The 26,031-nt window shown below is 46.1% G+C and overlaps 1 protein-coding gene across 3 annotated transcripts in view; it reads right to left on the minus strand.

Annotated features, from left to right (window-relative positions):
* cpx (synaptic transmission protein complexin) overlaps positions 1 to 26,031 on the minus strand; it is a 259,696-nt gene that overhangs the window by 9,527 nt on the left and 224,138 nt on the right. For all 3 annotated transcript variants that reach the window (XM_084591228.1, XM_084591229.1, XM_084591227.1), the window contains exon 3: positions 21,700 to 21,863. In XM_084591228.1, coding sequence (XP_084447354.1) covers positions 21,700 to 21,863 — 164 coding nt within the window. The remainder of the gene's footprint in view (positions 1 to 21,699; positions 21,864 to 26,031) is intronic.

A 26,031-nucleotide genomic window follows, 5' to 3' on the forward strand; every position in this document is an offset into this window, starting at 1 on the left:
CTTAATGAATATGAAACAGCGTGCCCTAATGCCTGTGCAGTATGACGATGAGCGACCCTGTTATTGCCTTCACACACTCGCTAGGCTGCATTAACGGTTTTGTTTTGCGCCAAAATTGTGAATAGATCACCATTTGAGAAGAGAACTTTGCAGCGCCTTTTTCTCCGAACTCCTCTATCAAGGCGTCCGCCGAGGCACAACGCGGTGTTTTTTTTTTTTTTTTTTACTCGGGGCATTTAAGAGCAGGATGTTAGGGAACTTGATCGTGCTGGTACTGATAGCTGCTACTACGTACAGACATGTCGCAATGAAGCGAGCTTCTCATGGGTATGTTGTGCGAACGTTAGACTGACGAGTGAAATGGAGGTCATGGAGGGACGTGTTGGAGACACGCTTCGGGATGCTTTTGCGAGTGCGCAGGACATACAGTTTTAAACGCTATTTGCGTCTTCCAGAGTGGTTTGCTGGCAGCAAAGATACAGCGCAATCTGAACTCGTGGAAGTGGACAGCGCTAGTCACTGGAGGAGTCTCTTTAGCGACGCCTGACTGTTTCCTCGCACAATGAGGCGAGTAGGCAAATACGTAGATGAGACGAATTGTCGCGCTCTGAGACACGTCTATGCGCGCGAGGTATATTTCTGAGGACGAAAATCTAGAACTTTTCTGTGGAATTGTTAGCAGTTCTGCAACTGTCGCGGCAAGAAGATTCAGCACTTCCTCTGCTACCTCAGACCACTCCCTGGCTGGCGAGGGTTCTCCTCTGCAGCGTCATTATTAGTTCAGCGGAAGACCATTTGCGAAAGAAAAAGAAATCTCGAAAGGGCTGAGAATGGGTATCACCAGCACTGCTGCAGTATTTAAACGAACGCACGCATTGGCTGCGTTTTCTCTCTTTCCTTTATCTTTCTCCCCCATAAGTCTTTCACAGTATGCGCAGGAATTTGAAGCAAGCTGTTTTACACTTTTTTCCCCCTCTACGTCGTTCCCGTCAACTTGGAACAGCTAGGTGCGCACTGAAGATCGTCCGCGCAATCCAAAGACATCGTGGTACAGCGGCACGGTTCCTCAGCCGCGGAAGAAGAGCGTGTATAAAGAGTGTTTTACACGCGACAACGTTAAATGCCCCGTGCACCGAAATTCCGGCATCGGCGGCCGTCCGTCGTCGGTGGCGTTGTGAGCGAAAAATCACGAGCATCACGTTGGCAGGTGGTAGCTGGCAGCTGACATGGCAGCGCACTGGCAGGAGCTGCCAACTCGGTTCGCTCCTTTCATATGGCAGGGCGATTTCGAGTATCAGCCTGTCAGGACCGTTGCATTCAAGTTACCCATAGGGCACGCAAGCACGTTCATACGGCTTGGTTAAAGCGGGGCTTTATATGTTGGCTGGTAGCCTACGCTATCGCGTCATGCCCTTAAAGGCGGAGCTTAAGTATCGCCCATAATTTTTAAATGCTTAAACCGATATATTCAAGGCTACTTTTGAGGTTAACGATGGTGGATAGCCTCGATAATTTGAGAGGTGAAGTTGCGGAAAATATTTGGAGAGGATTTTATGACACTATCGCTGAAAATTATAGTTACCGAGGCTCTACGTATGCATGTCACAAAATACCTCCAGCGCAATTTGATATGCTACGTTCCGACCGCTCGAACCTAGGGAACAAAAGAAGCAATTAAAGCTCCAGAATTTCTCAACAGAGAACACTTCATCACTGCGAGGCCACGAAGTAATTAGCAGTGAACAAAGAGAAATAAGTTTTCCTTGATTCAACAACTCCCCCTGAAAGTCTCCGCAAACTGTAACGTCTATGCCACGTTTCGAAATATGCATATAGGCTTTTAATTAGTAGACGTCGACATTCGAGGTATTTAGCGACAGTAGGAAGGTTAAAAAACGAGAAGTAGGAAGTTTTCAAAGGGCGGAAATGAAAAAAAAAAAGAAAAAAGAAAAAGCAAGTGCTCGTAACAGGTACACAGCGGAAGGTACGAAAAACAAGAGAAAAATATCAATTCGTCTCCTACTTGCCTCGCTACAGCGAAATCAGTCACGGACGTTCTGCCGACGTGCGACGCAGTTTTCTTCGCTGCTGCGGAAGAACGCTGTTAGATTTTGGAACAACAGGAAAGCTGGTCTTGATAAGGTCAAAATGAGGAGTACATGCGCTAAACAAGGAAACGTCACAGGTGCATGTCGTCTTTCTAGTCTCAATATCGGCTCCAGTTAAGAAGCACCCTTGTCAGGGGAAGTCGTACACAAACTCCACTGATCATCCTTCTATTCACTCAGCAGGCCCAGACAACAGTGGAGCTGTGGCCAGCGAAACGTAAGAGAGAAGTTCGGCCAAAAATCCCCAACGTCGCGGCGGACTTCGTAGTTGTTAACCCGACAGCGATCACCAGAAAATCCGGCGTCGGCGTTAGCGTTGTGAGCAAAGTCACGAGCGTGACGCTGAGAGCTGGCAGTTGGTAGATGACATGGCCGCGCACTAAGGAAACGAAGTATTGGGTTGTCTGAAGTTGGCAGGAGCTGCCATCCTCTCCTTTCATATGGGAGGGTGATATCAGAATCAGCCTGTCAAGGCACTTGCATTCATGTTACCCCCAGGACGGGCAGGCACGTTCATGCGGATTGCTTAAAGCGGTGTTTTATATGTGGGCTGGTAGCCTACGCTATCGCGTCACGTCCTTAAAGGTGGAGCCTAATTGCCCACCATAATTTTATTGCGCTGATTCTTGCGAGGGCGTATCAGCAGGCCGATGCCAGATGGCCTGCTCTGAAAACTCACTGTATGCCGACGACCGCACAATAGTCACAGTCTCGGGCTCTCTTGGTGACGAACAACACCCCGCAAGCGGCCATTGATGTCACCCAGCGTTATCTAACTCAGATAAATCTCCAGTGCTCAGCGACTAAATCTAAATTTCTCGTTCTGCAACTATACTGCCGGAACCATACCATCATATTCTCCTATCAGCCTCTCCTTTGATGGAGAAACCATTCCATGAGAGGCCTTGCTCCGCGTGCTGGGTGTCACACTCTTCAAGCGAATGGCCGTGCCTCCCATACACCTCCAACCCCGTTTTACGCACGGCTGCCCGAATTACCTCCAGGAGACACGGGCTCATTGAGCATAACATCCGCTTGATCCAGACCCTCATTGACAGCCGCCTTACTTGTGTGGCCCCTTATCTTCCCATAATTCAGACCCAACGTGAGCAACTGTACCGCCTTCTTCTAAAAGCATATAAACAAGCCCTCACTCTACCAAAGCACACGCCAACGCATCGACTGCTGGCTATGTGGCCCACAATCTCTTTCAAAAGCTGGTGGAAGTGCACGTGACTAAGCAAACACTAAGTCTCGGCCTCTCTACAGCCGGGCGAACCCTCCTCACATGTGTCGGCTTTCCCCTTGTGATGGGTTCTCGTGTGCTGGAGAGGTTCCCTCGAATATGCAACAGCCAAAATGCAAATTGCCCCCATTCCCCTAGACATGCAACTATTCTCTCTCCATTCTGCACGTAGGACAGCTCGTGCTCGCTACATCCAGAAACATTATGCAAACAGCGACTCCATCCGCTACTATGATGGTGCTCCCTATCTAGATCGTTAACAACTTCAGTGGTCGTTACTCACTATACAGGCTCTCCTGTCATTACTGCTTACCTGTCTACACCTGACATCACTGATGCCGAGGAAAGTGCCATAGACCCTTGCCATTCCACCCCAAGCTGAGGGATGCCTTCATCATCACGGACTCTCAGCAGGTATTTTGCTGCTACCAAACGGATCGTGCCACCCCTCGAACTTTCCACATCCTTTACCGCTATCTAAGCCCCAATACACAAGTAATACTCCTGGCATCTGAACTAAATCGTGGTGACCGGGAACCAGCTAGCAGTCACATCAGCTTTCCCCCGAATGCATCAACCGGGGTGCCTGCTGGTTGACCTCTGAGTCGGTCCGGACCCCTATCCTCATTCCTGTAATAACTCCTGTCCTCATTTTCAATTATCGTACCTACCGGTACGACGTGCCCCCCCCCCCCCCCCTCACCCCCATCTCTTTATTATCACCTCAATCACTCTCGTTTACCCCAACCTCGCGGACTTGCACTACTTCTACTGACCTCAGTTCTCTCACACATGTCCCCACTATGACGCGTGTACCCCTCCGTGCACCACTTCACGTCGGCTTGTCTTCCCTTCCCCTCCCTCCCATCTATAATCGACCATGGCCCAGCTGCATCGGACGCAGCCTTCCGTTCGACACACCTGAGTGACTAGCAATCGCTAGTAGCAGGGCCCGGGAAGATGCAGCGGTGACTGGGGCTCTGGAGCGACAGCCCCACGTTTGTCCAAAAGCTGTACAATGATGTTTTCACCACAGCACCACCGCCGCCGCAGTCGCATACAACGAAGCATGCGTTCACGCATGAATGAAAAGAGGACGAAAATATCACGCTTCCTTCTTCGCGAGGACGTGTATGAATCGGCGCCGGCGAAAAAAAGGCCGCACAAAGGAGCTGCTAAAATGTTCGCGCTCGCCTTTCTGCTCGGTTATCATCGATTTCTTAAGGCTCAGAAAATATGTACTTTCGGGGTTCTAAGATAACGAAACACTCGCTACGAAAGCCAGCAGCCGCCATATTATAGTATCGCTAAGAGCAGCCTCTGGAGAGGGCCGCAGGAGTTCCTTTTTCGCAGCCGGTATCCTCAAGCGGATGCATTCGCGAGGGCTCCGCCGCTAACTGTGATGGACTGGGAACAGAAGTTGCCTTGATCAGTAATTTTTAACGCTGCTGCGGCTTTTCACGCGTTGCGCTACGAAAAGCGCGTCCGCCCAAAAGCGATGGAGACGTGAAATGGCTCATGCCGTGAGCCAGAAATGTCTGACTTGATTATGAGCTCCTCAGATATTGTTTAGGTAGGCTGCTCGGCCACGACGGCCAGCGGCGTCGCTCAACGTGAGCGCACGCGCTGCATGGCTTGCCGAGCAGAACATATTTAAGAGCGCGCTCCTAGAGGAACAGCGCGGCGGCATTTCTGCAGCATTGCAACAGCGAGACTCCCCGTTTCTCGTTTTTGCTTCTTCTCCTTTTCGTTTAGCTTCTAGCTCGATGTGTTTTCTCTTTCTCCATTTCCCTCACCGGGAACGCGAAGGAATTTCGAAGCAGGAGGGGAGCAGGCGGGTCGCACGCCGAGGAATCTGAACATCATGCACGGCGTGGTTACCGCTCCGCCGAACGTTCTTGTTTTTATACTTTGTTTTTCAAACTTGACGTTGGGAGTGCTCCTGCCGTGTTGAAGAACGAAATGAGAGTGCGGTCGCGGGAAACAAAGGAAAACCGCGCTTTTTGCCCGAGGAGAAGACGAGGTCGCGGGGGAGGTCTTGGACGGAGGCGTCTCAAGAAACCTTTTTGGATGCAGATTTCCCGGTTGTGTTTGGCTTTTGAGAAAGTGTAGCGCGGGACGAAATCGATATTTCATTGCTATTCTGGTCTGGGGGGGGGGGGGGAGGAGGAGAATTCGGGAGGAACGCACGACCAGACGAGATCCACGCTCCGACGACAAGGAGGCAACGCCAGCGCAACAAGAAACGCGAAAAGCTCTGCTGGGACCCCCGTGAAGCGGGTGTAGAAAGCGGCAGCGCAGCGAGCGAAAGCGGAGAGGGAAAACAAACTGAAGCAAAGACGAAAGAAATGAACGAAGGGAAGTAACCAGAACGTCACCAAAAAGGAAGAAAAATTAACGCGCCGGAAAAACGCCATTTTCCCTGATCGACTGTTGTTTTGCCTGACAGAGCGCGCAGCCCCTCGAGGGAAATTGAGAATGGCCCTCGAGAGGACTGCGCAACCTGTGGCGGGCCACTCCCGCTGTCTGCTCCGATGAAGGGCCTTTACTTCTTGTTGGCAGCGAAGAAATGCCCCGACTCGCGCTCTAAGGCCCACCACTGTGTGCGCGAACTAAACGGGATTGGGCCGCAAATCCTTGCGAGCCTGTCTGCGCCCGGGAAGAAAGTGTCGCCGGAGAGCTTCGGCCTCGTGCAAGAGATGCAGCAGGCTGCCATCTGACTGCGGGGAACACGATTCGACTCACCCCCCCCCCCCCCCCCCCCCCACACACACACACATATTGCTTTCTTGCTACTAAAGGGGGGGGGGGGGAGGCGTGTAAACGGCATTTCGTGGCAGAAAAGCGGCCGCCACTGCATTTTTCGCCCGCTGACTGGATCGACCGATGCTGTGTGCAATGCACAATGTGGCGATGATAAAGGCAAGAGGTGGAGTGGCGGGGAGCAAGGGGAAAGAAAGATGAGAGCGTGAGGAATGTAGAAACAGCGGTATTACGGTCACGAACCTGAGTAGTGCTCTTCTCCTCATAGTCCGGTGAAAGAACATTCCCTCAAAAGATGTGAGCACTAGTGGAACCCTTTCACGTGCTAGTAGGTCCATGACCTTCACAAACGTAAATTGCGGTTACTTAGAAGGCGAATAATTGAATGAGGAACGCCTGCTGACAGTACAGAGAGGCAAGCTACCACTTTCGATTGTATTGTGAAAGTTGTACGTAGCGATCGTGCAGTGGCGGAATATGATCCTCACTCTATATCCATTTTCAGCAAGCGCAATTCATATTTCTAAATCAATACGGCCGTCAATTTATTACTGGCAGCAACTCTATGCCAAATAATAAATATTTTCCATCCAATGAGCGTTGCCTGATATTTAATGTTGCACTTTCAAGAGGAATTGAAAAGTTTTCCATAATACTCTCTGTCACAATCTTATGACTGCGCGAGTACGTCAACTCTATGAGATGTCGTAAAAAAGGGGGGCCTTCTTCACTAATGTATAATAAAAGATGCGATAAGTTACTCAAAGACACTAACTCTGATAAAAAAAAAAAAATCCAATGCCACTTTGAGAATCATTAGAGACAGGCTATGTTTAGGATAAGCCACAAGTTGGCGACCAAAGGTGGAACTTAAGCACTGGTAGTGAAATCTGTCTAACAGGCATGGCGTCTCGATTTACCGACGTGAGAATCTGGGCAGACACCTGAAAGCGTGTTTTCGTGCACAGGTAGGGAATCACATTAAAGATTAAGCAGAATGACCGACGTACGGGAACTTTGCTTCCGCATGCTTTCTCCGTCGTTTTTAAGGCAAAAGCCGTTCTTCACTGCCACCTAACGAAATAAATATCTGTTGTCACCACCAGGCATCGAATCATTATCCCTCCTATCCCGAGCCAAGCGCGTAAACCACTACTCCTTTTTTCTTTATTGCCAGTTCTCGACAAATTCAAACTAACATACAGGAAAGCATTCACATTCCGCCTACCGACAGTTTGGCGTTGGCTTTGTTCATTAAAATTCTCTAAGCATTGTCAACGGTTCCAGCCGTGGAACCCATTTTCCATGCCGGGCTCTTGAGAAACAGACCGTAATTCTCTTTTCTAGTGCAAGAATGATAGTAGCGAAAAATTACGCTGCGGTTAGTGATGGTGATAATGATAATGATGGTAGTAGGTATGACTATGACGACGCATTTAGTTGATATAATAAAGATGATAGTAGCGATAGTGATGATGATGCTAGCGCAGATGACAGTCGCGATGTAGTTAATGAAAACAGTCCTGCAAAGTGGCTTTCGTCATTTCCGATTTTATAGCAGATTTAAGCGCAGCCTGCAACGTTTTTTTTTTTTTTTTTTTTTTTTCTCGCGCAACCAATGTGGCCGCGTTTACAAAACGACTTGATTTTTCGTCTGAAATAGTCGGTGACACATGACCGGACCAAGAAATTAAGACTGGCGATGACGCGGTGCCTGGAATAATTTTAGGGACACAAGCTGTCGTGGCCACTGACAGCACTTTTTTTTTTTTTTTTTTTTTTGAGTTCTTGGTGGCTGACAGCCGTCAGAAAAACATTTACTTTATGGGTTATTTTTACTCCTAGCTGGTTAAAACGAAAATCCACAGTAGGGAGCTCATTGGCTAGACCCAACGGCAGCTTATTTCCTGGCGCAAACGGAGAACCATTTATCGCTCGAGACTTGTGTGCGTGAGGGCTTCCGCATTCTGTGAGTCTCGCCTGCTACTCTTGGCCACTTCGGCTTCGCTACCTCTGACCGAGTTCCGCGAGAGCCGCGACCCGTCGGGCTTAATTAACGCCCCGACAACTTTTGCCTTTCCTGTCACCACGCGTGCCAACACCCTCCACGGTGACTTGCACTCGGCTCAGAGAGGTTCTGTTGACGGCCTACGCTGTGGCCATCGTATGCGCCAGACCTCCGCTGACTGTGGGGCTCAGGTCTCGGTACACGTTGGGTTCATTTCATGACATCCGCGCCTCTTTCCACTAAACAAGCATTCATTTTACAGCCGATTGCTTTCCCGTTTTGTCCCTCAATTGTTTTTTTTTTCTTCTGCAGAAATCTGTAAGGTCTTTCATTCTTTACTCAATGTGTCTTCTCAGCCTTACATCAGCAAAGCGCACTTTCTTGTCTCTATTTATTACTAAATATAGTGGATTCACATTCGTCTCGGCTAAATGCTTGCTCAAGCAGGAAGTGCGAGGGAACGGCTTCCGACAATGTACTATTCTCATGTGCTCGGAGCCAGCCGAGGTCTGGGAGCCGTTGCCTCGCATTGGTACCTCCCACTCCACTGCTGCTCTGTTGAGAGGAAGAGTACGGAGCGTGCTTGTTTCAGGGCACTATTGGCCTTTCCCTTCCGCAGGCGAAAACTCAGCTGCGCGAGCCAGCCCTCGTTTCCTTTTGGCTATGGCTGGTCGGGCACTCACAGAACTAACCTTCTGCGTCCCGTCTAGGTAAGTTCGGAAGTATACTTCGTCTCACAAGATATTTGAAGCACTGCGAAATGCACAGGAGCCCTTGCAATTGTGCTCCTAAGTGCCTCTCGCCCCTGTGCACTATAATAGAGAATTGTGCTCTTACTGCCACCCCCGCCAATTTGAGGGGCGAGAGGCGCGTAGGAGCACAATTGCCTATTGTAGTGCGCGTGATCCTGATTGGACCGGGGTTCCTCTGCCTTTCGCAGTGCTGCAAACATCTTGTGAGACGAAGTATAGGTATTTCTGATCTTATGAGGATACACGCACAGTCGTGAGCAAAAGTGGTATAAAACACGCAGCCTTTGACGGAGCTCGGGTTGTTGACGATGATGATGATGATGATGATGATGATGATGATGATAATGTTGGCTAGTCTCTTTGTATCGGGTGGACACCTGACTTAAATGGATGGATGGATGGAATATAGGAGCGTACCCTTTGGAACGGGATGGTAGCAGTAGCTGTCATGCTCATCGAAACGACATCTAGTGTCAGCGACAGGGAACGGTACAGCGACACCATGCATGTCAATAAAACGGGGCACTGTCCCGATTGTCTCTATTCCAGATAGCTGTTGCTATACGGCGTTGCAATGCAGTTTTCAACTGCCCAGCCACCGACTGCGTGTTGTACACCACTTCAGCTCGCGACTGTATACACTGCCCTACAGGCTCCGCAATGTGTTTAGTTGTCTAGAGCGCCAGCAAAAATCGTCGATTCGGCCGGCAGTAAAGGCAAGGAGAGGGTCAGGTAAATCAGTAATAAATAAATAAATAAATAAATAAATAAATAAATAAATAAATAAATAAATAAATAAATAAATAAATAAATAAATAAATAAATAAATAAATAAATAAATAAATAAATAAATAAATAAATAAATAAATAAATAAATAAATAAATAAATAAATAAATAAATAAATAAATAAATAAATAAATAAATAAATAAATAAATAAATAAATAAATAAATAAATAAATAAATAAATAAATAAAGCACGCTGCGAAACAGAGAAGTGCACAAGATGAAAACCAGGACAGAGGGGTGGCACTTAGCAGGTGCAATTATTTTTTCCAAAATTTTGGTTACACAGGTGTTGATATTAGCTTTATAACAAGTACGCTGTTTCATACTGTTTAGCTGTTTTGTTGATGCGTGTTTCGCGCACTCTTAAAGATGAAATGCTTCGTGAAGAACTTAAAAGGAGGAAGGGGGCGGAATGCAAGAGAACCGTGTCTTGCACGATGTCGGAGTGGCTTGTTGGCATTGAGGTGCGGGTAACAAAACAAGCATAAAAAACAGTAGGCCACAAGTTTTCCCCATGCAGTTTCTTTGTTGCTTTCTTCCTCGTCCCTTCTTCACTACGATGCCAAAACGTGCGACACATACTAGCGCACTGCTTGTAAGATGCCATTTTCAGCGTTAACGGCTGTAGTAGCCAATCGGGGAGGAAGAAAAGAACAGGTAATTATTACAAAACATGGGCCTTAGAGTTCGTCAAAGCCAAAACATATTACCAGAAGAGCGCATTTGCAGGCATCACCTGGAATGGTTAACATACGTAGTAATAATTCTAGCTATCGGCTCCAGTCAGGAAGCTAATTTTGGACGCAGAAGGAGCAAGTGACGCAAGTTTTCAGCTCTCGGTGTCCTACTTGCAGGTGGCGTCCGTTTTCTGCTCCTCGCTTACGGCTTGGTGGCGAGAAGCGCTTTTCTTTGCTTGAATTAACAGCTGGATAAAAAATATAATAATTATTAATGCATTAAATCATTATATTTTTACTTTCCTGCCCTGCGGTGGTGGGTCAGAGCTTAAGGCGCTCGATTGCTCAACCCAAGTGCACGGGATCAAGCACAGGCCGTGGCGGCCGCTTTTCGATGGAGGCGAAAGGCAAGACGCCGGTGTCCTGTGCCATTTCAGTTGTACGGTAAAGAACTGCAGATAGTAGAAATTTCCGGAGCCATCCATTAAGGTGACCGTCATGGCCTGAGTCGCTTTGGAACGATAAATCTCATAAACTATAAAACAAATTTTCATCTTCACTTGTGTGTCCGTGCGTCCGTCCACACCGAGATGAAACTACTATCTCAATTCGGCCATATAATTCAGGAACAGGTCAGAAAATATTTGAGATCGGCGCCAAATTTCTTATGACGGTTTTCAGTAACCAAAATTAAGGAAATGAGCGAAAGAGAAAAATCAGTTAATTTGGTTAGGGCGGGAACCAAATGCATCGCCTTCGGATTACGAGGCGGGCACGCTTCGTACGCCACGAAGGCGGCGCTTTGGTTAAAACTGAACGAAGATGGACGCAGTGAATGCGCAATGAAAACTGAAGGGACCCGAAAGCGCGATTTCGTTCAACTCTTAGCCAAACATTAAAAAAAAAAAAAAAAGGAAGCCGTCATTAGAGATAGATCAATTTTATGCTTTTATCAATAGGAAATACCCTCGCGAGATGACCAAAAGAGGCTGTTAGAAAACCTTGCCTTTTATCATTCGGTGAGTGTTGCTTTCGAGAACGTGCCCGTAGTCTTCCTGGCACGTGTTCTTGTACGCGCTCGCACACGCTTGCAGTGGCCGAGTTTGTGCATAAAATATGCATAAAATGTGCGTAACTGTGCTCGTGCCGAAGCTATAGCGTACTCGTTACATACCTCACATGGAACACGCCACACAATAGGATAGTGAAATAAAAAGAAATATGCACCGACGCTTGCGCCGGGAAGCCGATAACAGGCAAGGATTCTGTGTTGTACACGCTATACGACACCACCGCTGTCACGTGGGTGCTTACGAGTGGTGTAATGAAAAAAAAAAAAAGTGCACAACGGTTCATGGACGGTGCATAGATAGTCATGGACTTCTATGTGCTGCTCCTGTAGCATATATGCATTAGATCAGAACCTTGAACACCATGCATACATTCTTGCAGTGATTTAAGCTAGGCGTGGCACGGATTAGACTACAAATGTTTGAAGGCGAAAGTCTTTAATGCCTCAGCGTTGGTAGCAGGAGCTGTCAGCAGAGGCTGTCGGCAGAGGGTGTCATACTTTCGAGGGAGATAGTTAAAAATAAATAAGTAAACCATGTCTGCGCGGAGAATCGAACTTTCACCCTTGGATCCCTAGCCGAGCGCTTTACCAACTGCGCCACGCCTCGGATCGTGAAACGTTCACCATAATTCCCCTTTTCTACCGTGAGGACAAGTCTAGCCCCCTTCGCCGCTTCCCATCGAGGATAAATAGAAACGCCCGTGTGTTGACATCGCGGTGCGCAGTGAGAAAGCCTAGGTGGCCGAGCTTGAACCACGATGCAGCTTTGGCGCGTAAATCCGCATTAGCCTAATCATCGCCATACCCGGGCAGACAAGCAAAATAGCCAATGCGCAAAGAAAAATGTCCGCACCGCTGCAGGGGATTGGAGAGGCGATTTTAAGCGCTCGCCAGTGCATGCATATACCGGATACGGCACGACGAAATCTTCCCGGCGCTGTATTCCGTTTGAGAAGTGTCTGGCCACGCTGCATTCACCGCTGCCGATCGACCCTCTCTAAGGATGGAAATTTATACACTACTAAAGGGACAGGAAAACGCCGGAGAAATAAAAGTTGACGGTTGATGCCGAAAGAAAAAGTAAGTCTGAAAACGGAGGCCGAAGAGAGGTGAATGTTTGGACAGAAAAAAAAAAATATATATATAGAAAAGTGAAAAATGAAGCGACATTCATGAGGGTTAAAGGCACGCGGGCAAATAAACTAATCGCACGTAATGTGCGCAGCAGATCCCCGGCCGCGCACCTGTTGCGTGAGCGCCTTCACATTCCCGCGGTGTTGCGGCAAGCTTAGTATGTCTTTCCATAATCACGGGCATTGCCCGCATTTTTCTTCTTTTCCAGCTGGCAATTTTCGCGCCAGCCGTCGGCCATCTATTTCGGGCGTTCGTAGCCGCAGCGGAATGAAAAAAATCCGCGGCGGAAAAGCCACCACGACCAAAAGAGGGAAGGAGCGCCGCGTTTCACGCACCGCGTACTCGGTTCCTTTACACCCGTACGCGCTAACAGAACTCGCACGCTGGGAATATATGATCCGGGGCTCCGAGAAGCAATCGGCTGGAACGGCCCCCCTCCCCCGGCGCGCAGGTACGGAGGTGCGACCACGGGCCCTTCCTCGACCACCACGTAGAAGCCTTCGTCCGAAGCCGACAATTGTTGCTCGCGGAAGAATGGCGCCGATATTACGGGAGCCTCGGCGCTAATGTTTGTGTAGACCCGTATAAGGTCGGGAAAGCCAGCGCCTCTATTGACCTGGAAGGATTATGAGAGGCCTCCAGACGGTTCGGCCGCGCTTTGCCCGGGTGGCCATAAAAGAGCGGAAACGAGATCTCGACGACTGCTTTGATGCGCTTTGTATCTGTCTGGCTGCAGCGATACGGTCAGAGGGTTGCTGCCGCGGAGGCAAGTTGGCACACATGCATACATACAAAAAAAAAAAAAAAGCGGTGACAGGCCACGGTACACAAGTGCAGATGCGCAACGTGAGAGGGCAGACGCAAAAACACGAAACTAAAACTCACAAGAAAAACTAAAATAGTCAGTAGGCAGGTTGCATTGGTCTAAAAAGAGAAGATAGGACAGGGTACAAATGCCAGTCCCAGCAATGCAATAGTGCTTGTGCTTCAGAGCAATTTCTGTCCGCGTTACGCAGCTTGCATATAGCCCTGGTTTAATGGAAGAGTCATTTTCATTGAGATTTTTGCCCGTGATCATCTACCGTGCTAAGAGAGGTAAAGTACTACACCTCTGCGGAAAAACGAGCACATAACCCCGCAACAGCCTCGGCTTATGGTTCTGGTACACTTATATGTCTCTTTTATCTCTATTTTATTACCTACTTGATCGTCGGACGGTATGAAGAATGAAGCAAGGCTGAATTGTGGGCCTGTTGGTAATTCATGTTCAAAGGGAAAACCAGCCAAAAAAAAAAATAAAATACGCAAACACGAGAGAGAACTTCACAGGACACAGGCTGGGCTCGGAAGTTGACATAAAAAGAAAAAGCCTACAGTAGAAGAAAAGTACTGAAAAGCACGTGTCCTGTGAAGCTCTCTTTCGTGTTTGCGTCTTTTTTATTTTTTTGGCTGGTTTACCCTTTGCGTAAGAAGAATGAGGTTATGAAATGTAAGTACATTCAGCGAGATCATTATAAAACACATGGCATCAGTTCTGAATGCCGCGAGCCCCTCAGTGTCTTCGAAATAGACCTCTCCCGTCCTACGTCACGAATGACGTTTCGGAGGAGGGGCGAAGGGGGCGGCAGCCCCTTGGTGGGCAAAACATTCCGCTGCTCGTGGTATGGTGCGGATGATTTGGTCTCGTCCGGTGACAACTTGCTGTGTTTATCGCAACGCCGTCAAGATCACGCGTGGTTTGATGCGATATTCGATCGCAGATGACCAACTACATGTTTCTTCCGTTCTATACGCGGTCCAAATGTGTTTTTCAGCTGTGCAAAGAGCCAGGCGACAAACGTCGTGCGACGGCAGGCCTCGACATTGTTCTCGACTGTAAGCACATTTTTCTGGTATACAAGTGCGTTCGCGTAATTCTGGGAAAAAGAACAAGCACTTATTAGTTTGCTTTATTGCCCTTCCGAACGAATCGTGCTGAATGCTGGCCAATTACACTCTAAAAGGCCCGGGCGGCATGCGATCAATTGCACCGCTTTTAGAGATTCTTGCTCGGCATTGAATTTATTCCAGTTCAGTAGGCCATGTTGAAGGAGCTAGCTCTCTCACCAAACGGCTCCCATGCTAGCGGCATGATCGCAGAAGTACAACAGCATCCCTTGACGGAATCGTTATATAGCTCGTTCAAAAGCTATCGTGTCCCAAGCGAAAAGTGTTTTTACTGAAATCATTCAAGCGCCCTTATGAATATTTGTGCACCTTGCATGAATAGTAATTAGCGGTACAAATCGCGCTGTGCTACTTTCCATACCACGGGACTCATTCGCGTGCTATTAATAGTTTCCTTGTAACACAGTTTTGGTGACAGTACTACACGACTATGCGGAAATAATTTTCTTTTTTGTCTAGCCGAACATAACATAAACTAAAAAGGTCTGTACTTGGGATGGAAATCATCCAGCCAAGCACGAAGCTCGCGCGTGCGCTGCTGTTTTCGCTCATAACTGCCTACGCTTCGTGGGGCTCACAGTCGATTTTGTGAAAAAAAGAAAGAAAAGAAAATGGTGATTGTAATATGCCTGCATTGACCCGTTTTCCAGCATGCTTACGTCCTATGAGTTTCAAGCGTTTGGTAGGACTTCAGGTCGTCCGCAAGCCGCCGTGCCAGTTCATTGAACAAAAATAATTGCATGCATGCTTGCTGAGACTGTCATTTTTTTCAAGGCAAAAATTGCTAATAGGTGCGTGTACTAAGGAGTGCCGCATATTATGCCGGATGCGAATATGGCTATCGTGAGATTTGAAGAAAAAATTGCACAGCAGCGGGCAGCTTCCCGCCGCTCCTTGCAGCAGGGATACCCGGCTGAAAGGAGCGCTTTTGCCCACCAAGCTGGGTGGTGACGTGCCTCCCTGACGTCACATTGTTTGCGAACAGGGAGAGGTCTAAACCACTTAAGCCCTCTTTCAATTTCAGAGGAGGATAAGCCTCCTCTGAAATTGAAAACCATAACGGAAATGTAGTCTTCGTCGGCTTTTCGCGAATTTTTTTCGTGGTTCCAGGAAAGAAAAGATACGCAGCGCTCCCATCTTCCCGGCATCTCAAGCGCCAAGTCACTGCGCGAGCCGCTTCACTCCACATCTTCGCCGTTGCCTGAGGATGCAGAGGGGATCCTTACAAAGGAAACTGCGGTGGGAATACGTAAACAGCTGGCTCGAAAGAAAGTGCAAGACGATTTCGACTTGGCGTTCGGCGCAGCGCGCGTGAGCCGACGTCCACTGCGGCATTCGGACGGCTCAACGACCGCAGGGCGGAAAAGGGGCCGTATAGAGTATAGGGCCGTTTTCTTCCGCTCAGAAGAAACCAGAAGAAACGAAGACGCCATCTTCGGACGTGGGGCGGCTTATGCTGTGCACGATCTATATGCCCACGGCTCACAACGTGCGATGATACGCAGCCGAGATACGCAGTGCCTGCGGAATGAAGACATGAGAAAGGTAAATGCGAGAGTCTCCGCTGCAGCGCAGTCTCAGTCGGCCGAAATACCTGAAACAGAGATGAGTCTGACGCGTTCCTTGTTTGTGCTTGTAGCTTGGTTCGCAGTATGAGCTGCCATGGATTTATCGCTTTTGGGACGACGGGGCAGAGATGACGCCGCATCCCATTCCTGTTCTACCCTGTTTCACTCTTTCTCTCATTGGTTCAACCACCTCTGTCCACGCGACACCAAAGCAACTGGCCAGTCGGCGCGAAAGATATTGAGAGTGGAGTCGAGAGGCTGCACCCAACTTTTCCGCGTGGGACATTTGCGCTTGGATGTGGCCGGACTTGTGCAAAAGCATGCAATGAAAGGTTAAAAAAAAGAAACATTTGCTTGCACTCGTGCAAAGTAAAGTAATGTGTGTAGCAATATAATAAAAAGCATCCCTCATAACCTGAGTTAACCTTGGGGACTTCAAGCCTCAATAACCAAACCAAATAACAGTAACATAAAAACGTAATAACGACTTTTGAGTTATCGGCAACGGACGTCTTAACGCCCGAAGCTAAAGACGCTGTACTGTTATCTCGTCCTGTTTCGTCTTAAACGACGTGGCTTCCAATTAACTAGCCTTAAAGTTGAGATAGTTGAACCGGGGCGTGTGTGTAATAAAACGATGTTCTAGGTCTATCCTCATCGTCAGCTCCTCTTACTTGCAAGTCTAAAATTAACACGTGTGCATGATTCAATGTGTAAATGAGCAAAATTGAAAAAAGTATAGGATAATAGTGTTTCATGCCAGCCGAAGTCCAGCTTTCTCGCACATAAGTTTTAACTGTGAGGCGACAGGGGAAGATACTGTAATCGAATTATTGAATCTTCCAGTGTGTAGCAAAAAATTGCTTTTAAAGTTTCATCTTCGATCGAATCTAGTAGTAAAGACTGCCGTTAAAAAACGATAGGGAACGTTTTTTACGATAGCAAGAACGTTAACAGAAAAACGAGAACTACGAGCCTCCAAAGGGAAGGTGTGTGTGTGTGTGCGCGCGCGCGTGTGCGTTATATATATATATATATATATATATATATATATATATATATATATATATATATATATATATATATATATATATATATATATATATATATATATATATATACGTAATAACTACTGTGCCCAAGGATGTGGGATCGAATCCCGGCCTCGACGGCCGCTTTTTGGGGGAGGCGAAAAGCAAGACGCGCGTGTGCTGTGCGATGCCAGTCCGCGTTAAAGAACCCCGGGTGGTCGAAATTTATGAGTCCTCCACTACTGCATCTCTCATAGCCTGAGTCGCTTTGGGACGTTAAACTCTACAAACCATATATATATATATATATATATATATATATATATATATATATATATATATATATATATATATATATATATATATATGCAGATCAATTAAGGGGAAATGAGGGTGCTCGTTATAATACATGAATGAAAGAAGCCAACAGTCGGCGAGGCCAAGGAAAGCGTTGGGAATGGCACTTTTATGTCTTTTTTTTTTAAATGTTTGCTTAGATAATCACAGAAATTAGTAATGTAATCTGTTTAGGGGAAAGATAATTAAACACAAAGTAGAAGAAAAAACAACGTGCCGATGGTGGGATCTATATATATATATATATATATATATATATATATATATATATATATATATTCTTATATAGCGAAAATATATGATACGCGAGAAAAGTGAGCCCATAAACAACGTCCCATTAAAAAATGCACTTGTCCATAATTTTTGGGAATGAAATTCGTTGGTTCAGAACTTTAATCGGTGCTACCGGGAACAAAGAGCGTCCTCGGTATTCTGTCCGCGTTCTTTCTACCGCACTGACCACTGCCGAGTCCAACAGTCCAATAAAAAACTGCGTGAGGCGTTCCAGGGAGTAAAATACGGCAATTTCTTTCCTGCAGATTCTATTCTATCCTTATATCGCCCGTCAAAGAAACTGGCAGATTGTCGGTGATAACGGAGGTGAGGCGTAGCTTGGGAGAACCAAGAGTGGTGCATGACACGCTGTTGCAGAGCTGTTAACTAAACACGGTTAGACCATATATTGATCACGAGAATGTCATGCCGCATTATGAAGGAATAACTGAAAAGTAAACGAACAGCCACGCAAAGGATGTAAATTTTTTACAAAACTCCTTTTACGTGAAGACAGTGCACAATTGATTGGCACAGTGCGTGTAGGGCGGACAAAAAACTAAACGTGAAAGCCGTCAATCAACCCGCAAAAAATATATTTCGCTCCAGTTTCCTTCATAAAATTAACGATGTCTGAAGCGAGCAGCGGTGAACAGGAGGCCCTTTAAAGGGTCACTAGCCTGGCCGAGCGTGGCAGTAACCTAAGATTTCAGGCATAAGCTGGAATTTCCAGTGAGTTATTGTAATGCACGGATGAACAAAATCAGCCACACTCTCACTGACACTGCAGTGGAAGCTGCAACTGCCACCAGGAGCAGCATATACTTGCCCTCCACTCGCACTATCGAAATTGCCGAAGTGACGGAGCAAGCCACGAACTGCTCTTACGTCGTGTGAGAGGCTTTCAATGTTCAGCCCTCGGTTTGCTAGTGCGAGTACTAGCAGCTTTCCACTCGAGTGCCGACAACTCCGAGAATCGCAGAGAAGCTGCTGAATACGAGGTGCAAATTAGAGCGGCTTTCGGAACATAAAATGGCATCGACTCCTCAAAAGCCTCAAAGCTCCGCATAAATTATATCGCAACTTAGGATGCTCAAGCCAAACCTCAAATGCTGTCATTGATATTATACGCACCAAGCAGGCATTTATTTTGGTCGCACGTCTGTTTTGATGGGACCCAGCAGGCGCTAAAGCGAGCGACCGGATGAAATCAACCTGAATCTGTGACATTATATGACGATTTGGTCCTGGTTGTTTCGTTTTTCCCATTTTTTTTATTTTTATTTTGGTTTTCTTGTACTGTTATCGATATATTGTTATTATGTTATTATTATTATGTTATTATTATTATGTTATTATTATAATATGTTGTTATGTAACTCCTTCGGGCATTTAAGGCTTCAGTAAATGAAATCAAACTCCACCAGTTTCTGGCCACATGAGCAAATAAAACCCCCACTGCGACGAAGCTAGGCGCTTTTAAAATGTTTTATCTCGCGATGTAATTTCAAACACCTACTGTAAAACTAACCTATTCTTTAGTAGCATTCTTTCAAAAAGACGACGTAATTCAGCACAGAGCTCCAACTGCTGTGTCTACACGAAAAGATAGATTTTTTTTTAGCTAAATGACTGCTGTTATCACCCACAGCAGCCAGTTATTTTGGCTACCAAATTAGCGGGCATGGTTTCCCAACTTCCGTGCTTTTCCTTCACCTGTTCTCACTCTCTCTCTCTCTCTCTCTCTCTCTCTCTCTCTCTCTCTCTCTCTCTCTATATATATATATATATATATATATATATATATATATATATATATATATATATATATATATATATATATATATATATATATATATATATATATATATATATATATATATATATATATATCGCTATATCGCTATATATATATCGCTATATAGTAATATCGCTATTACTACCCCTAGGGTTCATTGTTGTAAACAGCGCAGGGGCGCTGTGTGCCGCATTTAAGATGACATATGCGGTGAAAATTACTCCGACATAATAAAGTGAACACAAAATACCGATGATAACAAAAAAGAGCGCAAACCAAGGCAGCACCAAAAGCGCAACTAGCGCTAGTGGTGTGCGTTGCTTCACTTGTCCTTTGTCTTGGTTTGCGCTCTCTTTTTCATCATGGAACACTACCGACTAGCCTGAATTTGCACCCTTAGAAAATAGCCACTGAAATAAATATCTACGCTGAATAGACACCTCTAGAGAGTGGACAAGCGTGGTGTTATTTTTAGTTGCTCGGAATACCGGGCTCGTCATTTCCAATTTGGAATTTTTTAAAGAGTAAATAAACTATGTCAATAAGAATTTATGCATAACTGAGAAAGAAACTTTCCAAGAGCTGGACTACCATCATAATAGGAGACAATCTAAAGGAATACAGACACCTTAATTTAGATGACGCAGGTGAAATATAATGGCAACAGAGCACCTTTGGCCAGAAAACGTCATGGCACAAAGTATTTTTGTCTTCTCAAGGTAATGCCAAAGACTGATTTACAATCAATTGAATGTAGTTCAGCGAAACACCAGACGAGGGAAAACTTCCAACCTCACGCATGTGACGAGGAATGCGCAAAACATAGGGCACCACTGTTGTGCACTTAAATTTAGTTGCTTATCTTCTCTTTAATGATGCATAGAATATTCGCATACGTGGACCACCGATGATACTCGCCTACGACCGCTACATAGTATATAATTGGATTTATTCTCTCATACTGTTTCAATTTTAAAAGCCAAAAGATCGTGAATGAAAAGTTTGGGTAATGTTAAGCACGAAACCGCAATATAACCGCCGGTAGGTCGCTATAATTCACTAAAATATTCAGGTCAACCTGCCTCAAAAGCCGGAATAAAAATACACCACGGATCAGCGATTATGTAGCTGGCGTTTTCATGTCTCACGTAGAGGTCCCAGTAAAGTGTCAAACTTTGGGACCTCTTTTTGTAACCTTCTGTATAATCAAAAGATTTGTATTTATTTCTGAATAAACTTTGAACTTTGAACCTAAACTCATCTTTGACGTTGCAGGCATCATTCGTTTGTTGAAACCGAGAAAGGGTGAGACAAAATTCCCCCATAATTTATTTAGCGGCTGCAAGGGGGATCCATGTCTACTAATGTCTAACGTATCATTAAAAGAAGACAAAACGTACCGAAAAAAAAAATGTTATATTTAAGCGCCCTACCGTGTTACTTATGACGCAAGAAATATACGCAGGAAGATCAGTTTCTACAGCACAAGATACAGAGCAGTGCAGGTAGAGCTTTAAGTGAGTATTTAGCCGCAGACAGAAGTCTTGACATCAGCTCAGTTTGACGCTTAAGCGTGCTAGAACCCACTTTATTTTGAATACTTGTAGTAGCATATAGCAGCGGAATGCAGAGGTGACAGGACTACTTCGACATACATTTCTCTCCAGAACTTCGTCTGTTCGAATACCCTTGCAGCTTCTTGATCCAGCCCCGAATAGTTAAGGCTGTAGCGAATAGCCAAGTGGGGCAGATCATTGTAGGCGAAGACAACAAGGATACCTTGTAAGGCAAGAAAACTGCCAATGAATGGTAGTCTTTTCTTGCCCTCAGAGCAGTCATGAGTTCCGCCGACAATAAAAGCGCTTTTCTGAGCGATGCCACACCTTTGCACCAGGCGAGAGGCAGTTCCCCAGATTTCCCTAGCGTTCTGACACGTGCCCACAGTTTCAGGCTGCCTGGTAGCCCAGGAATCTTAACTGGACTAGTTGGTAGCGGGATTCAGACCCTGCTGCTAGCGCAGAAGGAACACCCACACAGAAGGAGAGTGTCCTGTCCCTCTTGCTTCCTGTTCGCGTGTTCCTTTTGAGCTAGTCACAATGACTGAATACCTGGCACGAATGGACTCAAGAGGACGCCTGGGTACTCGCCGGCTTGCAATCCCTATGTGGCTGGCTCACCTTGTCGCGGATCTGCTGCCTCATCTTCTCACGTTCCTCCTCCATCCGCCGATGCTTCTCCTTCCGTCTTTCCTCGGCTTCCCGTAGCGCCTCGAGCCGCTCCTGCTCCGCTTCGGCTTCGGCTTCTTTGTCTTCCGAGGTCTCCCCGTCCCCTCCGATCTGGCCTGCGAGCAAAAAAGAGTACAGCGCATGAGTCCTTGCGCGACAGCGTCTCTCAACAGGGGCCTGACTTGTGGACCGGCGCAGCCCCACGCCGCTGAGTGCCGCCGGCTCTTCTGGATAGCGAGCCTGTCTGGCGCCAGGTGTTCGTGGCGCAGGCTCCTACTTTTCGATCTCAACTGCGCGCCGAGCGCCCCGGGCCTAGAGGGGCGGCTCGCGCTCAGCGCCGCGACCGGCCGCTCGCGGAAGACGCCGCCCGCGCCAGCGCGCGGTCGAGGGGCGGTCTGCCCGCGGCACCAGTTGCGCGACACTTGCGGCTACAGTCCCGTTCCCCGCGGCCAAAAGAGTACGGTGGTTGCCCCGAACGAAGTCCAGATGCATTGTGAGTGGGATACAATCGAAAAAAAAAAAAACAAAAAAACTTTATTGCGCAGTATATCGACCAGATCTGGTCCCTGTTTTCCCTATAAAAAATACGTCCCTAGTTCACTTAATCTTCTTTGTCCTTCGACGCATTGTTTAACTCCTGATAAAAAAAATAGCTTCTTTAGCCTTTTTTTTTCAAAGAAACTAGAGTGCTAAATAAAATTTGCTTATCTTGGTTTTAGTCTTCGCTTCTTGAAGGGCTAGACATGAACTTTTTGCATATTGCGTATTAACGATTCTTCCGCACTAGCAAAGGTGCCAGCAAGAAAAAATTCGCATGAAATCTCCTGTCGGAGCAACGCGTCGTTGGAATAATTCAAAACACTCCGCCCCATTCGCTTTTGTACATCTTCACAAGAAAGCTTCTCATCGCACTTCCTCGCAATACCAAACGAGCGAGAGTGCGCTAAAGCGCTTTCTTTTTTCTTCTTTTTTTGTCGTCCATGCGTTCTGTGTTACTAACTCTTACTTAGGTTTTCTATTTCAGAACGAACCTCACATAATTTCCGGTCACAAGGAGATGGGCAGAATTTATCCTTTCTTGCTGCCTTTTTTCTTTTTTAATAATTTTGGTACGCCAATCTTTACGCTTCTTGGCATGCAGGCTTCGCGCGTAGTGTTTTAGCATTCGAACTTCTAGCCTCGCTCTCGTTTGTTCAAAAACTATGTGACGGTTAATTCCATCACTGTGCACCCAATATTTCTAACTTTTATACAACGCTATCATGTATTCATGCTTGACGCGATCACCATTTTTTCCGCGCCTTCTTTTGCAGTGTTCAAGTTGTTCAAGAATATATAAAAATGCCAAATGCTCATCAGAAAAACAGTCGCTGCAAATTCAAACTCTTACTGAGTAAAGTTCATCTCTTGTCTTTAGTGCAGTGAGATAGCGCTGAAAATGTTTTCAGCTTACTTGAAGCTCTCAAAGCCTCCACGTTTACTTAGTGCCAAAGCAAGGAAGCTCGAGCGCAGAGGTGAGATACTTGACTTTTCTCTTTTAAGCAGGTGGGGGAAGGGGAAGGGGGGGGGGGGGTCGGACGAGCGCAGCAGGGGTGGATTTCTTAGGAAGAAATATTTTTTTTTTTCATTAATCATTATTAACGTTCATGTCAACGTTCATGCCAATCAATCGACCAGAACAGCGCCGCGGTTGAATCACTGTGCGGGTTCTGAAGTCCACGGCGACTCGCCATTTGGAACGCAGACAACGTTTAAACTCCGCGTGGAAACAAGGCCCGGTTTATTCTCATGGCGTTTGTTTTTTATTCACTTCGTTCTTTTCACTCACACTACGCTTTCTCCGGCAAATCTCAATGCTAGCGGCTTGGATTAGCTCAGCACATATAAAATAGTTTTGACGAGGCCATCGGTAATCACTGCTCTAATATATATATATACTGTAAAGATGAAGATGTGCGTGCGAAGATAAAGAAGTTTCCGTGCGCTGTCGCCAGTGACATCGCCAGCGGCGTGTGCGCTGTACCTGCTTGTACGTGAACTGTTCCTGACGTGCTTCTAGATCCCGTCCCAATACCTCAATAAACCACCATCCTACAATATATATATATATATATATATATATATATATATATATATATATATATATATATATATATATATATATATATATATATATATATATATATATATATAGCATAAGTAAATAGACGTACTTGGTTGCTAGAGGTTACATATATATATATATATATATATATATATATATATATATATATATATATATATATATATATATATATATATATATATATATATATATATATATACCAGCTTCAGGTCGAAGCTTCGACTTAAAATGCTTCTTCTGCCGCCTTGGCACATGGAACTTTGCTAACGGGCAAGATGTTTATTGCGAGGAACACGTTAACAATGCTTCGGGCCTGCCTTCGTCAGGGAAAAAGCGCTGCAGCCGACACGTCGGAAAGCGTGCTGTCAACAGCTGCTGACGCTTATCTCGCTGCCAGCAGCAAAGCGATGGTATACGTTGTCGGAGCAGCACGGAAAGGGCCAATCTGACAGTGCTTTATCCTGTCGCGGGCGGGAGCGCTGTTATCACGGTGCGTTCGGGCGCATCTGTGTACATGAAGCGCGCTTTCGCGCGATATTTTCAAAACTTCGCGCACTTTCATTTTTGTAGAATAAAAAGGAGTACGCTAAGGCAACCTCATCGAAAACACCTGGATCGGACCGTTTCCATTGCGGTCTACAACTTTCCTGTTCACGCCTGAGAGTTTAGGGCGATATTAAAAACGGTAATCAGTTATTGTCGGGTAAATTCAAGCAAGCGAAATGCAAGAAAAAGAAATGCCAGTGCGAAAATTACATTACTCCTAACATCATACACCTGATTTCAATAGAAAAGAACGCTTAGGCCTTTCTTTTCTTTTATCTTTGTCCAGTTTAGCCAGGATATATATATGAGCGCGCTCGTTCATGCCCAAGGCAGCCTTACGTTTCAGCAACGGTTTACTCGAAAAAAGCGATTGGTTGTGCTTATTTGCATGACGCCATCTCGGTACAAGGCACGACGCATATCAAATGCGTGTGACTTTGATTAACCGAAGGTCCCTCGGCAAAGCTGTCCCAATTAGTTTCTTCACCAGCCAGCATTTTGTATCTGATTAGCAGCAGAACACGACACCGGGCTGGCCAACGTTTGTTGCAAAGCGGAAAGAAGCGCAGAGTTCAGTGAAATCACTGCGGTCTCTGTTGGGTTGCTAAGGGATAGTGGGGATATTGTGCTTGAACAACTGGCCACGCTGTATACGTAACGTCTCATGACACCGACGGTACCAGAAGCTTGGAAGAAAGCTAAAATTACTTTAATTCACAACACAAGGGACGCTAAGAAATTGAAAAATTACAGACAAATCAGTTTACTATTCGTTACGCGAAAAGTATTTGCTAATTACTAATAGAATCAGGGTAACCTTAGACTTCATTACATCAACCAAAGGATCAAGCAGGTTTTCGGAAAGGGTACTCTATCGATCGTATCCATACTATCAACCAGGTGACAGAAGAGTGTGCGGAATATAACCAGATCAAATACATCCCATTCATTGACTACGAAAAAGCATTTCACTCAGTCGAAACCTCATCAGCAATGCAGGAATTGCGAAATCAAGGTGTAGTTGAGCGATATGTCAAAGTAGTGGAAGATATCCATAGTGGCTGCGCAGCCGCCCAGTTCTGCATAAAGAAAATAATAAAATTCCAATAAAGAAAGGTGTTAGGCAAGAATATACGATCTCTCCTGCGCTATTCACAGCGTACTCAGAGGAAGTATTCAGACCCATGGAATGAGAGCAGTTAGGGATAAGAGTTGATGGAGAATACATCAGTAATCTGCGATTCACTGATGACATTGCCTTGTTAAGTAACTCAGGCGATAAACTGCAAAGAATGATTGATGAATCAGACAGGAAAAGCAGAAAGGTAGGCTTAAAAATCAATATGCAGAAGTGTAAGGCAATGTTCAACCGCGTGGGAAGGGAACAGCAGTTTACAATAGGTAGCGAAGCACAGGGAGTGGTAGGCGAATATACGTATCTACTTAGGAAAGGTAGTAACTGCAGATCCGAACCACGAATGGGAAATAACTAGGAGAATAAGATTGGGAGGGAGCCCGTTTGGTGAGTACTCGCAAATTATGACTAACAGCTTACCGGCATCGCTCAAGAGGAAAGTATAACAGCTGCATCTTACCTGTACTCGCCTATGGGG

This window comes from Amblyomma maculatum, chromosome 1 (assembly GCF_055883805.1).
Source record: "Amblyomma maculatum isolate TAMU_Amacu chromosome 1, ASM5588380v1, whole genome shotgun sequence".
NCBI classification, from domain to species: Eukaryota; Metazoa; Arthropoda; class Arachnida; order Ixodida; family Ixodidae; genus Amblyomma; species Amblyomma maculatum.